Raw genomic sequence first — 15,895 nt, 5'->3', positions numbered from 1 at the left:
AACAAAGTTATCTTCTTAAGATTGAAAGAGAAAGAGGAAATAAAATGATTTCAGAAAACCCAACATCCTAGATATTAACATTTGGGATATTTATCAAAAATTTAGTTTTGCTTTAAAATATTGAAAATCTAGTGACTTCATGATCTTGAATCTTCTGCAGATATAAAAAAGGTAATAATTTAATGATTACTCTATACTTCTGACTAATGGTGATTAAATTTATTTCAAAACGTGTTTAAAGTTTTGAATTTGATTAAAGATAATATACTATGCTCAAATTTGATTTTGCCACCATATTTCAACTGCATTTACATAAAGCAATATCAAGTGGAGAAAATAGACAGCACTTATAACTGTAATTTTTAATGGAAAGAGCAAGAATACCTGTATTATTATGTCAGACAACTCACAAACAGTTTAGGTCTACGCTGTCCGGGTGTAATTAAGTCAGGAATGGATCAAGGTGGATATATATGATTTTTTTTTAAATGATACCCTCGTTTTATTTTTATAAGCATAATGTGTAATCAATGTACCTTGACAAGTGTCACCTAGTCAAAATTGTAGATTATTATTGTACTGTTTTTTTTTTATTGTATTGGATGTTTTAGATTAGTCAGTTTTAGTATGAATAAAAAGAAATTGACATTCAAATAGATCTTTGTTGAATAAAGTTTTTCTTCAACTATTAGGACACTTTTGGATAAACATACATTAAGCATGAACCTAGTACAATTTTATATTACAACAGTATGCAAAAATCACATACATGTATATGCTAATCTATTATCAATTACAGCTGAAGTTAACAAATTCAAAGCATGTTAAATTAATAAAGGCACATCAGAATGTATTTGTGAAGAACAATACAAATTATCTTGTCAAAAAAACTTTTTATCATCCAAGGGAGATAACAAATGTCAGATATAAAGTGATTGTAGAATAGAGTTATCTTCTAAAGGTCAGAAAACCCCAACATCCTAGTTCTTAACACTTGGAAAATTTCTCAAAAATTTTGTTTTGTTTTAAAATATTGAAAATCTAATGACTTCATGTTCTTAAATCTTCTGCAGATATAAACAAAAAGTAATAATTTATTACTCTATACTACTGACAACTGTTCATTTATATATTTTAAAATGATGTCAAAGTTTTGAATTTGTATTTTTCATTTCATATAAAAAATAAACAGAATAAACTGATTTTCACAAAACAAAAATCATCTTCAACATATTATAATACAATATAAAATAACAAAGATTGATAACGATGAAGATGATTATAAAAACAGTTTTCTATTAAGGAAAATTTCATAATTTAACAATAAACAATTATTATCTTAGAAAAGAAAATCAGAAAAAGAAATAATGAAATTAAATATATTAGAAACTTTATAATATTTTAGAACAATAATAATATTTTCAGAATGTATCAAGTACCAAATTACACAGAGACTGTGTCAATGAGATTATCAGAGGTTCTGGCTGATATAGGTGTTGATGAGAGAATAATACTGAAGAGGAGAAGAACATGGCTTCTGAGAGAATCAATCGAAAATATAAATGACCAATTAAATTTTATAGCATACTATTTTGGGAGTCAATCAGAAGGTACAACTACAATTGGAATCCATTCAGACACAGATCACCTGCTTTGGTATAAGAATCTCTCTGTGATACAAGACTGGATTGATTGGATACCTGGTGTATCAAATCATTTAATGATTCAAGATAATTCTGTATCTCCTGGATATTGTTTCCTTCAATGTCTGAGATCTGATGCTCCTCTTCCTGCTGATAATGAATCTAATAAAATCTTTTTCAAAGACAGAACAGGAAAATTGTTTCTAAAGAATTCTATAATATCCTTTCTTACAGTGGGTACAGAAACACATGGACCAGCACGAGCAGAACAAGGACAACAAGGCTTCTCTGATGTAGATAGAGTGTTAGCTTTACATTGTACAACATGGCCACAACAAGCTAGACAATGGTTGGATCAACAAGGTGAAGATCAATGGCCGTCTGCTGAAATGAAACAATATTGCAGCAGAACTGGATGCTTTGTTGTTGGAGTTGGATGTAGAGGCAGTGAACATGAGCAACTTGAATGGAGAATATCAACATCTTTCGCAGAAAGGTGTTTAATGTTCAACCTGAATATTTCACAGATTCGCTGTTATGTTTTGATGAAAATTATTTTAAAAACATTTATCAATCCATTGTTTAAAGATGTTATTTCCAGTTTTATGTGTAAAACTGTACTCTTTAACTGTATATCCAATACACATTCTAACATCTGGAGAGAAAATAATTTACTTTCATGTCTTTCACTCTGTTTATATCTCCTGTACAACAATATAATTAATGAAAATTGTCCACATTTTATTATTCCTGGTAACAATTTAATGAGGGGGAAGATTTTACCTGCAGTTAAACCATATATCCTGGAAATACTCAACAATATCATCGACAGTGAAGGACTGGCACTACTGTGGATTAAATGTGATGATCTTGGTTCCAGGCTTCATCTCAAGTTTAGTAACTTGTGTGCAATCAAGAAAGGTGATATCATTTCAGAAACACTATTATATAATCTGGCTATATCTATATCTGGGACACTGATAGAAACTTATTATCATCTTAAGGACAGAAGTCCTAATGAAGCTGTAGAAATATTAAAGAACTTTATATCAAAAGCTTTCAACAGTCAATATGAAGGATTGGATAAGACAGCCAGTCATCTTCTGTTGCCATGGTATTGTACAATACTAGGATCTGTACTGGCTTCACTAAACATCTATCATTACAACATTGTATCAGCAGATGCCCTCAAACTCATCTCACTTGGCATGAATACAGATGTTGCATCAAGTAAACTGAAACTGGCTTCGATCTTATACTGTGTTCAAGAACTACAAAAAGCTGACCTAGTACTCAGTGAGATAGAAAGAAGATATGACCTACAAATTGTTGAGCCTATCTGTATTTGTCATGAATTTAAGAGGGGACCAAGAAGACAAGGGTTCTTTGAATTATGTGACAATCACAATGAAGACGTCATACAGTATGCAACAGCATCATGTGTTACATTTCTGCCATGTGAAATTCACTGTGTACCAATAGAACTCAGATATGAAATGTATAGATCTACACAAGAGGACAGAATGTTTCGTACATTTCAAGAAAACTTCTGGATGGATTATGCTGTGGTGGATTCCCTCCCTTACCTCTACTTTCTACAATACAAAGTTTACAGCCATTTAGGAAGACATGACCGGAAACAAGCTGCTCTCTTCAAACTTACCAGAACCATAACAGTGGAACCAAACCTTGGACATCGGGAAACAGCTCTAAATCTTCTAGGGAAATGCATGGAACAAGAAGGTAGAGCTGGGGACGCTTTACAGTGTTATTTGATGTCACTTAGTATAAGGGGGAGAAACAATGCTGCAAAAATTCATATCAACACACTCTTATCTGTATTGATAAATGCAAGGACATAAAAGGTACGTGGAGAAATGTGGAAATGACAAAAGCAGGACAGTAAGATAGTAATGAACAAGCTAATTTATATTCCAAAAACATTTTTTTTTTCAAATTATGTAATCCAAGCTACCCTTACCAGCAATATCAACTTTGATTATACCCTAAACAAAACATCTACCTTTAAGATCAAGGTACATTGGAATGTATGGAGGTTGAAGGTTAACTTCTAAGATTAACTTCTATTTATCCAGGGGGGATAACAATTTATTTAGAGTATTTGGATACCAGGTAATAAAATCACCTAGAATTTGGCTGCATGTGAATTTAGCCAAGTTACATTCATGGAAAAAAATAGTTTAATTGGGAATAAAACCTTAAAGCTTTAAAGCTTAAGCATTGTCATTCAGATATGACAACACAATAAAATAGTGTGGATACTGTTTACCTTGATAAATGGTTCCTTTATCTTGTGTAAGTTTCTGTATTGTATCCTTGGTAATGAGGAGTTGACCTTTATTGCTATCTAACTCGACCTTTATTTTACTAAGTTCATTTTTCATGGTAGATAACTCCTCCTCTTTATCTCCAAGTTCCCTCTACAAGTTATTTCATAAGTTTTTATTTTTTGCAGGTTATATATATATAGGCAGGCCTTATATAAATGGTTGTTTGTAAATATAAACTGAGCCCCCAGGCAAGGGCTATATTGCAAAAAAAAAATCCATTTATATAAGGCTATATACCCTGAGAGAAATATATTAACGAAAGGAATATTTATACATGTATTGATAATCAGTGCTATAGACTAGGTCAGAGACATTTAATTTGTACTTACTAGTATTTCAAAATTTTTACTAAACAGAACAATTATTAAAGCTTTCTTGAAGGCATGCAGCTCCAATTTTTAAATATTTCAGAAAAATTCTCAATGAAAATAAACAGTCAACAATATACCATGGAATGTTGTAATTTCTCTGTTGCTTTACATAACAACATCAAGTTGACTATCAGTCATAAATGATGTAACTAGAACTTGAAAACAGTTTTATCATACCATCACTATATGTATCCCACCTAAACTGTAAAGGTCACAGAGTACTGTATATCGTGAATATCCATCTTCACATGTCTCTTAGTCTTATTTCAGGCAAGAACAGACACATGTAAAAACCTGTCATTCCATAGGCTTAATAGTTAGTTTCCTGAAATGAAAGACTCTGTTGTCAAACGTAAAGTAGAAAGGAGCAAGTTGTTTGAAATCAATGACATTGACCTCTCGTCCACGGATAACAAATAGCATCATTAAGTTTATGTGTTGGGTTTTACGTTGCGCCAACACTGTAAAGGTAATATACTGACTTTTAAGCTTTACTGGTAGTAAAAGACCTCAGGTTCCCTTTTGCGGATTGTTTCAAGCATGAACAGTCACCTGAGTAGAACCACCGATGATCCTTACATGAAAGATTCCTATGTCCCTTGCTAGATTGGAACTCATAGTAGTGAGGGTCTAATTGTTTAAATCACTCCGTATCTTACTTTAGAAATTGATCATTTTTACTGTTATGATATCAATATTTAAAGTACTGAAAGTAAAGTAAAAATGAGATGAGTAATGTTTCGTTCTGTTAGACTGATAGTTTTTTATTATATTTCTAACTCTAATGCTATCTTTAAAAATAAATGAAAAAAAAACAACAAATTTCAAACGCGTATGTCAAAAGAACAAGAAAGTAGGTCAAATGAAATAAAATTCAATTCAATATTTATCTATGACATTTTTGTTTCTTAAAAAGCCAAACATGCACAAATGTATGATTCTTTTTTTAAATTGAATTATTTTTATAAATAGTTAAATATATCTTAATTATGAAAATAAATTAAATAGTTCATTATAAATACAATGTATCATAAAAAAATTGTAACAGAGAAGGAGAAGTAACACATTTATAAAAGGTGCTAATTAACTAACAAGTATAATGCATTAAACAACTTTCATACTTCTTTAATGATTCCTAATCTGTTATTATCTGTTATTTATCAACATGCACCAATATAAACATAACATATGCATGACTATATCCATTTAAGCTATTTTATAATTTGAAAAAAACTATACATGTAAACATATTTATATAAATATGCATATATATGTAGATATATAGCTGAGATTTTAGTTACAATTCATTAATACATTATGATTATCATATCAATAATATAAACATTTTCCCACGGAAATTTATTTATTTATTACCAAAAACAAAACCAAAAATCTTTTTTATCATAAATGTAATAAGTTTGAAAGTTTGAGTTATACTATATAAAATACATAAGCCCAGAATTGTTTTTATTTTACATCTTTGTCAAGCTTACAAAAGATGCCGAAAAGACCAGGGTTTTGAGACTGAAACATCAAGGACCGAAACAACCAGGACGTGAAAAGTCCTGAAATTCTATAAATTTGCGAGGATTTTTTATATGACTTTGCTTTGCTAAGAAGGAAATAATCTCAAAGTAATGTCATTATTTATAGAACTAATGTCGAAACTGAAATGTTCAATAATTACAGGCCATATTTATTGCAAATAATTAAGTATATATAACTCTAGATCGAGTTCAAAGTCTATAAAAACGCGAATATACAAGACACGAAAACAATTCTCTGTAAGTCTTAAAATCTGTTAAATACACCAATCATACATACATACTTACAGACAGACAGACAGACAGACATATACTTTTATTTACAATCAGGTTTTACAGTACATATACATGAGAACAACATGATTTAATCACTTAGACAAAAATAGAATATATATACACATGGCAGTTTGCATGCAGATTATGGTATGAATATGAATTGTGGAAAGGGTATTTACTAAAATTAAATTATTATTATCATTTTATCAACAAAGGGGACAGTTTAAAATTATATACTTATATTTGATGGTCATCAAATCTTAAATTGTACAATAACTTTAGCGTTTATACAGCAATTTACGTAGTACACATTCACAAGTGTGGCACTGCAAAGGTCAGTAGGTGTGTGGGTGTTTACAGTTCAGTAATTGGAGATCTCGTGCGACTTGTGGATGTGTACACGTGTGTTTATATAAATATGGAATACAGTTTATAAATAAAGAAATGAATGGATTAACACATGAGTTTGAAAAAGTAACAACAAAAAGATTCAATCGATTGACTCACTGGGTAAGTTATTTCTTAACATTGTTTATTTATTTATTATTATTATTTTTATTTTTTTATTGGGAAACCGTTGCTTTATGTTGTTCAATAATTGCTCCCGGTTACATTACGGGGTGACAACTGAGTACTGTAAAATATAGTAAAAAAAAAACAAACAAAAATATAAGCATTACAGGTAAAACCTCTGAAGTATAGAAAAATAAATAAACAAAAAATCAAACAAAATGTAAGCATCTGACAGGTTAAAATGAAGGAAATTCTTCATAAAAAGTAATAAACAAATTTTGCAATTGAAAGAAAGCTATTGTATTTTTTGTATCTAGGCTATATTTCATATAAAATGAACAGGAATCATTTATTGAAAATGACATTATACGTTTAGAGAAAATGGCAACATTTTTTAGTAAAGAGAATGAAGATTGATTGCATCAGTTCTTTGAACATGAGTTAGTGTTCGGTTCTATTGTAATATTTACTTGGAATTAGGCTTCTCTCTACTAAGTACAAAAAGAAAGGGCAATTTTAATATATAGTGAAATCATCAGCAATATCATTTTTGATTACATAAAGTGCATTTCCCCTTTGATCATGTTCTACAAAAGACTGGCGCCATCTACCAGTTTCGACGTTGCCATTCTAAAATGAAAAAAAATTAATACGTTGGTTATATGGTAGTAGATTTTAGGTAAGGTTCGAAAATTGTGCATCTTTAAATATCATATAGTTCTTCTTTAGATGAATTCCTCAGTAACCGGACCATGTTTGATAAAACTGATCTATTAGGCATCTGTTTAATTTTTTTTGTGAATATTACGATTTTCTATTAGATTTTTGATTTTAAACCAAAAATAAGTATTACCAGTATTATCGAGTATATTATGTACATGACGAACTCCATTTAAAATTTAACGCAGATTCTATACATATAGTTAATAACTAGTCTAGATATCTTATTTTCATGTGAAGTACAAGTTTAGACGAAAAGCTGATTATTCTGGTTTTGATTATTATCTTCTAGGGACAACGACCTAGGTTCACCATATAACATATATAAAGGTGTACTTTTTTCTGCATGAGTTATTTTTCGGAGAAAATCGTATGTATTTTTTCTAAAATGTCGAGGTTTTCAAAACCCCAAACTTCACAATTGAATGTAAGAATAGGTAAAATAGTTTGATCAAAAAGCTTAAGTTGAAGGTCAATAGGTAAGTCTAGATTGAATTTTCTACTATATAAAAGATGCATAGCTTTATTTGCTTAAGAAGCAAGTGATTTTCTAGCACTAAGAAAACTACCCGAGGACGAAAATACCACTCCCAAAAATTTACACTCTTTTACAATTTCAAAGGGGTTTGCCATCAAGAGTGAAGTGAAAAGTTTCGGGTTTGTTTCGTTCCAAAAACCAAGACCTTTGACTTACTCATATTTTTTTCAAGTTCCATTCTTTACAATAGTTTAGAAAATTCATTAAGTGTTGATTGGAATGATATTTTGTCCTCGCTAACAATAATGGTGTCATCTGCATATAACAATACAAAAAGTTTTAAATACACATCAAAATCATTACTATGGTAATGCAAGGTTATTCCTGGGTTATTTTGCTCTAGATAACTTTCAAGATCGTTTAAATATATAGAGAACAAAATCGGGGAAAGATTTTCCCCTTGTCTTACTCCGCTTAAACTAGAGAAGAAAGGAGAAATAACATTAGAAGAGGACACACATGATTTTATATCTGTGTACATGTTACGCATTACTTGAAATATTTTCCCATTTATTGGCGTCCGCGCCGAAGCGCGGCGCCTTTTATGAAATGAAATCAGATTTTGTGAAAGGGCGACAGCAACTTCTCGAGCCTTTTATAGTTGTTCATAATAAAAGCCGATCATTCCGATCGGTATGAGGGTGCTTGATTATTAACTAGTCGCGATATGTACAATGAATAGCGAACTGGAGAATTTCGCAATGCAAACATTTTCAAATTAAATAACCTTTTCCGTCAATAAATCGCGCTCTTCGGGATATTTTTATCTATCATTTTGTAGTACACAGTGGGTTATTATGGTATGTTATTCCGAAAGCTGTAAATAGAATGATGAGTTGATGACCTAAATATTCCGAAAATCTATTTATAGAGGGATGTACTCCTGTAGGTAATTCCGGTCTCTCCTGGGCCCGTATTCAATATACATCTTAAGATTTTTCTTATCTTTACGCGATATTTTCCTTAACTAAAGATAATATATTTCTTATCCTTAAGTACTACTTAAAAAGCTACTTAAGTTATTTCTTAGCTAAAATTTTTCTTAAGGTTAAGAATTTTCTTATTTCGTTTGAGAAAATTCTTAAGTACGTTGCCAGGCTATTCTGGTTTTTCCATCGCTTAAAATAGTAACGGAAATGAGAATTATGCGCGCGCAGCGTCTCATTCAACATGGCGGAGGCAGCAGACGTAAAGAAACGCCGAAACGCCAATTTTTCGGCGAATGACTGCTTATTGCTGGCAAACATTATGGGGCAGTCATCAAACTTAAATAAAACACTGACGAATTACCAGTACGTTCGCCATAAGTTCAACAGCAGTAAGTATTTTGCCAATATTACCATGAAATGTTACATTTGACAGATGGCGGGAGTTGAAGGGAGATAACCAGCTTGTTTTTGGCTTGCAGCCACGGCTGCAAGCCATTTCATATGGAAAACTTGTTCCGGTTAGGTGGTTTTCTGCTTACATTTGTAAGTGCATGATTGAACGGGAAACCAGCTACAATCGTGCCAATCGCAACTTTACGGCCTTTTCCGTCACTCTTCGGATTAATGATAATAGCCGATGTAGTTCCGATTGCAATCGTGACAATTCGGGCGATTCCGTCATACTGCGGAATCAGACGATGTAATATTACGGAAATCTAAGCTATTTTAGTTACTTCGGTAATCCCAGTTTGTTTATATATAAATAGGATTCGTATTTTTACTTGATTTATTGATTTAAACTGTAATAAATTATAAACGAAATTGTTCCGTTTCAATTCTTTTTCAAGACGCAAAAGTTAGTTTCTTTTATAATTGTTTTTTGTCTGTATTAGTTTTATACAATAGAGGATGTTGACTGTAGTAGTATTCCGTCTTCAAAGGGTGGTCCAAATCACACAGAATATTAGTGCATGATCGTGTTATATTTAGATCTACTGAACTTGGTGAGGTAATCTAAAAATAGCCCATGCATATCATTAACCTTACCACGTGATGATCTATAGATAGCGCATCGTATCTGTGAACATGCTTATTAATTGGTACCACGTTACGAGGTTGAAATGAAATGTGCACACTTGTTTCCTTTTATTTTCTTTATTAGTTTTAATTATTTTCTTTATTAGTTTTATACAATAGAGAATATATTTCAAATCGTTTTGACAAAAATATTCGTTTTTACAAAAATAAAAACAACTACAGTAAATATGTTGGGATGAAGGCACAACTGTGCAAGCCTTTCCTTTTAAAAGGAAACTTTATTTACAATTCATTCTTCGATCTTGGACTAACGATGTATTTTAAACTCACTGTCTCCGATTATTGTTATGTTGAAATAAACTTTAACACTTAATAATAGAAGAAACATGCTTTTATTGTTGATATAAAGTGACAGTGATTGATCGACAACCAAAACAAAAATATATATCAGGCATTATCTTGGCTGTCAGGGTTTGGTGGTTGTCTGCATTTGGTGGTCCCCAAACAGTACAGAATTATAAACACAGCAAAAACTTATACTTTTATTAACATTTAGTACAATCTAAATGCACTCGTCTGTGGTGAAATTTTCTCTTTTTATGACATTTTGTTTCAAAAACGCAAAAAGTACAATGTGTGGGATAGTAGACCTAGATCTAGCTGTAAGAGATACTATTAAAATAAGAAGGCAGGGTAATAAAATTGGATAAAAATATGATAACTTAAAAAATGTGCATTTATTCATTTGTATGCTTTAATATTGAATCCTTGTATATATTAAAATTCCACAGTGCTAGACTAATATATCCCTTTATACAAAAGATACATGTATGGAGGATGTTTTTTTTCTAGAAACTTAAAGTTTACTGTAATTGTTGATATGAACTTTCAAGTTCCTGTTAACCAACATATACTATTGAAATTTAAATTTGATTCACTTTGTATTTGATTGTCTACCTGGCTGATAGAAACTATATCCACAGTGTTTTCACATTTAAGAGAGACTCTGTATATATGTTGTTATAAAAGTTAGCATGTTAGCATGCTCAAATTTGAATTTTAAAAATATTAATAATTGCTACACAGTCTCTTTGAATGTATAAAATAAAAATGTTTTGACTTCATTTAAAGTAGATATGTTATGTTTTGAACTCGTCACACTATAGGCGGTCATAATATGAATATATATATATATATATAGTGTGTCATTAAAAAAACTGGCAGTTTTTTAAGAAAAGTTCAACTTCACTTGACATGTAATAGGGAATGCAGCTTCCCATACATAGTATTACATTGTAGTATATTCATTATTTTATCAATTTTAAACATATTCAGTAAGAATTTCATGAATTTCAATACATTTCTAAGGTTAAAATATTTTACCTACAGATGAGCATAGTATATCTTTAAAGTGTATGGAAACCCAAGCATTATATTTTATCGCTCATCAATATGCATTTCCTTTTTGCTCAGGCATAACATCATCAACAAAGAAAATAAACTGGACCAAAATAACTGAGAACTTTATTACTGTGGCAGAAGTTCCAAGGAAGACAGAGGACATTGTTAAAAAATGGGACAACCTGGTACAAACACACAGGTTAAAGTATCAGGACTTCCAGAGGGAACAGTCTGCTACAGGTAACATACAATTTTTTTAATATTCAAGCTTGAGTAAAGCAAATGTTTATATAATGTGTTGTAGGTGTTTGAGGCTTTTCTATATTCAATTTGTTACTTGGATAATCTTATCATTATTACAAGTATAAATAAGAATTGGAACCACATTGGCCCACTAGCACCAACTACATGTAGGTATAGTATTCAATCTTTTTTTAAAAATGTATCATTTAAATTAAGAAATTCCTTTACATCAATATTAACAATCAATGTCAAGAATAATGATAACATGATGCATATATTCACTTTATCTAAGTTATAGCCTAACTTTTTTATCTTTCAGGTGGTGGTCCACAACCAGGAAAGATGTCTGCAATTACTGAGGCAGTGATGGATGTAATTGGGAGGAATTCAGTAAATACAGTAGGAATTCCTGGTTCTACAAATTATGATTCTTCCTTGATGATGTTAGAAAGGTATCATTTTATTAATCATTTAATACAGTAAACACTTAACCTATAAATGTATAGTTGTATACAGTTTGTTTTGTTTCATAATATTATGTAACAATACAGACATTTTATAAAACTTTTTCCATTAGCTGTCAGAAAATTGTGTTATCAAAATTCAGAATTTAAGAACATCATAACCATGTCAGTTAAACCCAATTCTTTGATGCATAGAAAATACTTATTTACATCACAAAATTGTATAAACCGATAAAGGTATATTTTGTGTATGATAAAGCCAGTCTGTTTTTATACAGCATACAAGATAACACATATGCTGTACATGTATGTACAAATGTACACTGAAAGTTCTAGACCTAGCAGGTGATAGTTCATTTCAAAATAACAGTTCATCTGAAGCAGTTTTATTATATTTAAATTCTAATACTATCATATTTATTGTGTTGTTACAGGCTATTGACATGTAACAATTTTAATTTTCAATTACTGATTTTGCAATACTTTATACAAAAATGTTGGATGTGTCTAAGCCTATTATCTTGTAATGAACTTGAATTAATGGTCTCTTTTGATTACATCAACAATGCTTATCTGGAATTCAAAAAAAGATCAGCTTTTCATAAAGGTTATCATTTATCCTTAATCATTTGTATGAAATAAAATGTGTACAAACATTGTTTTCTTCAGTGATTAATAGAAATATATTGTAGTCATGTTTGAGTTTAATGTTACAAAATCTATTTTCACAAGATTTCATTTCTATTACTATCAGGATATATTTTTTTCTGTTTTTTTGTCCAGACTGACACAGAAGACCACAGACAACACCAAAACAACAGAGGATATTGACATGTAAAGTTTACTTTTAAATTATTGATTTTGTAATACTTAATTGAGAAAATATGAGATATGTCTTTGCCTATTATCTCATAATTATCATAAACTATTTTTCAGTTTGTGTTAACTTTTGATATTAAATGTTGTTTGTTCTCTGTTGGACAATGCTTATATCTGAATTAAAAAGAAACATCTGCTTTCCTTAAATAATATTTTATTGTGTACTGAAAAATAACATTTTACTCAGTACATTTCCACTTTCCACTAAACTGATTCATTATTTACAGTATAACAGAAATTATGTTATCGGATCATGACAGTGAGGTAGATCTAGTGGGGCTGAAAACATCAAAAAGAAGTCTTCCATCAACATCAACATCTTGCACAAAGTGCCAATGTTTAGACTGTTCCAGTATGAGACAACTGAAAAGAAAGAAACTTGAACTTCAAATTCAGTATTTTTCAAAAATTGAACAATGAATGCTGGTTTTTGTGTCGCCTCTACAGAGTAGTGGTGACATATAGGGATCACTTCTCCGTTGTCTGTCTGTCTGTCTGTCCGTCTGTCTGTTACAAAACTTGTCCGGACTACTCCTCATAAACTACTGGTGCAATTTCATCCAAACTTTACAGGAATGATCAGTACCAAGTCTAGTTGTGCATATTGTCAGCATTTTCCAGTTCAATGATTTTTGTCAGAGTTATGGCCCTTTAATATTTTTTTTTTTAAGTTTGTCCGGACTACTTTTCTTATACCACTTATGCAATTTCAATGAAACTTTACAGGATTGATTTGTAGCTCAAGTCCTTGCACATATTGCATTGGTTTTCCGGTTGAATGATTTTTGGCCGAGTTATGGCCCTTTGATAAAAAGGTGTTATTTCTGTGTGTTGCCAGATACACAAAAGCTTGTCCGGACTACTCCTCATAAACCAATGGTGCAATTTGATCCAAACTTTACAGGAATGATCAGTACCAAGTCTAGTTGTGCACTGTCCGTCTGTCTGTCCGTCTGTCACAAAACTTGTCCCACCATGAAATTGGCCATCATGAGGCGACACATGTGATCACTGATCACTCTTGTTTTATACATGAACATGTGCTAAATAGAGGATATTTGTTTGTTTTGCATGTAAGATTGAAATATAATTTCACTGAGTGAACACCAGATGCAATATTTTCACGAGTGGCGTAGCCACAAGTGAAAATATAATAGCTGGTGTTCACGAATGAACTATATTTCAATCTTATATGTAAAACAAATAAATTTTCTTTTTATTTCATGCCTTTTAAGTGATTTTAGGTAATTTTTACTGATTTTGCCGGTAACGTCGCGCATTCTCCTTCGTGACGTCATCACATCATGACGTCACATCAACAAGTTTGAAATATAGTTCTGTTAAATTTCTCTAATTTTGTTGATCTGTGTTTATTAATAATTGTAACCAAACTAAGTGACAAACATTCATTTTGAAAAAAAGTTAATTTATCTGTAAAATATTTGTTCTGTTCTGTAACGATATCAAACATCTACTCCAAAACCGGGAGATACCGGACAATAAACGTGTGGTACTATTCGCCGGTCGTCAAAATAGACCAGGAGAAACCGGAATTACCTACAGGAGTACATCCCTCTATAAATAGATTTTCGGAATATTTAGGTCATCAACTCATCATTCTATTTACAGCTTTCGGAATAACATACCATAATAACCCACTGTGTACTACAAAATGATAGATAAAAATATCCCGAAGAGCGCGATTTATTGACGGAAAAGGTTATTTAATTTGAAAATGTTTGCATTGCGAAATTCTCCAGTTCGCTATTCATTGTACATATCGCGACTAGTTAATAATCAAGCACCCTCATACCGATCGGAATGATCGGCTTTTATTATGAACAACTATAAAAGGCTCGAGAAGTTGCTGTCGCCCTTTCACAAAATCTGATTTCATTACATAAAAGGCGTCCGCGCCGAATGGGCCCGTATTCAATATACATCTTAAGATTTTTCTTATCCTTACGCGATATTTTCCTTAACTAAAGATAATATATTTCTTATCCTTAAGTACTACTTATAAAGCTACTTAAGTTATTTCTTAGCTAAAATTTTTCTTAAGGTTAAGAATTTTCTGATTTCGTTTGAGAAAATTCTTAAGTACGTTGCCAGGCTATTCTGGTTTTTCCATCGCTTAAAATAGTAACGGAAATGAGAATTATGCGCGCGCAGCGTCTCATTCAACATGGCGGAGGCAGCAGACGTAAAGAAACGCCGAAACGCCAATTTTTCGGCGAATGACTGCTTATTGCTGGCAAACATTATGGGGCAGTCATCAAACTTAAATAAAACACTGACGAATTACCAGTACGTTCGCCATAAGTTCAACAGCAGTAAGTATTTTGCCAATATTACCATGAAATGTTACATTTGACAGATGGCGGGAGTTGAAGGGAGATAACCAGCTTGTTTTTGGCTTGCAGCCACGGCTGCAAGCCATTTCATATGGAAAACTTGTTCCGGTTAGGTGGTTTTCTGCTTACATTTGTAAGTGCATGATTGAACGGGAAACCAGCTACAATCGTGCCAATCGCAACTTTACGGCCTTTTCCGTCACTCTTCGGATTAATGATAATAGCCGATGTAGTTCCGATTGCAATCGTGACAATTCGGGCGATTCCGTCATACTGCGGAATCAGACGAAGTAATATTACGGAAATCTAAGCTATTTTAGTTACTTCGGTAATCCCAGTTTGTTTATATATAAATAGGATTCGTATTTTTTACTTGATTTATTGATTTAAACTGTAATAAATTATAAACGAAATTGTTCCGTTTCAATTCTTTTTCAAGACGCAAAAGTTAGTTTCTTTTATAATTGTTTTTTGTCTGTATTAGTTTTATACAATAGAGGATGTTGACTGTAGTAGTATTCCGTCTTCAAAGGGTGGTCAAAATCACACAGAATATTAGTGCATGATCGTGTTATATTTAGAACTACTGAACTTGGTGAGGATATCTAAAAATAGCCCATGCATATCATTA

At 31.4% G+C, this 15,895-nt stretch overlaps 2 protein-coding genes across 2 annotated transcripts; both read left to right on the top strand.

Annotated features, from left to right (window-relative positions):
- LOC132731764 (uncharacterized) lies at positions 1–3,926 on the top strand. Its single transcript, XM_060718015.1, has 2 exons — positions 1–171; positions 1,426–3,926. Exon 2 carries the CDS (start codon positions 1,427–1,429, stop codon positions 3,503–3,505), a length of 2,079 nt encoding a protein of 692 aa, XP_060573998.1. The 5' UTR covers positions 1–171; position 1,426; the 3' UTR covers positions 3,506–3,926.
- Positions 3,927–9,040: 5,114 nt separating this feature from the next.
- LOC132731776 (uncharacterized) lies at positions 9,041–14,305 on the top strand. The gene is made up of 5 exons (XM_060718032.1): positions 9,041–9,274; positions 11,397–11,564; positions 11,887–12,019; positions 12,815–12,865; positions 13,138–14,305. The coding sequence occupies exons 1-5, from the start codon at positions 9,127–9,129 to the stop codon at positions 13,328–13,330; spliced, it is 693 nt and encodes a 230-aa protein (XP_060574015.1). The 5' UTR covers positions 9,041–9,126; the 3' UTR covers positions 13,331–14,305.
- The last annotated feature ends 1,590 nt before the right edge of the window (positions 14,306–15,895 follow it).

Source organism: Ruditapes philippinarum, unplaced genomic scaffold (genome assembly GCF_026571515.1).
Source record: "Ruditapes philippinarum isolate M1 unplaced genomic scaffold, ASM2657151v2 ctg603_1_1_1_1, whole genome shotgun sequence".
Classification (NCBI taxonomy): domain Eukaryota; kingdom Metazoa; phylum Mollusca; class Bivalvia; order Venerida; family Veneridae; genus Ruditapes; species Ruditapes philippinarum.
The sequence above is the reverse complement of the archived record's forward strand: the minus strand, read 5'-3'. Positions and strand labels throughout refer to the sequence as shown.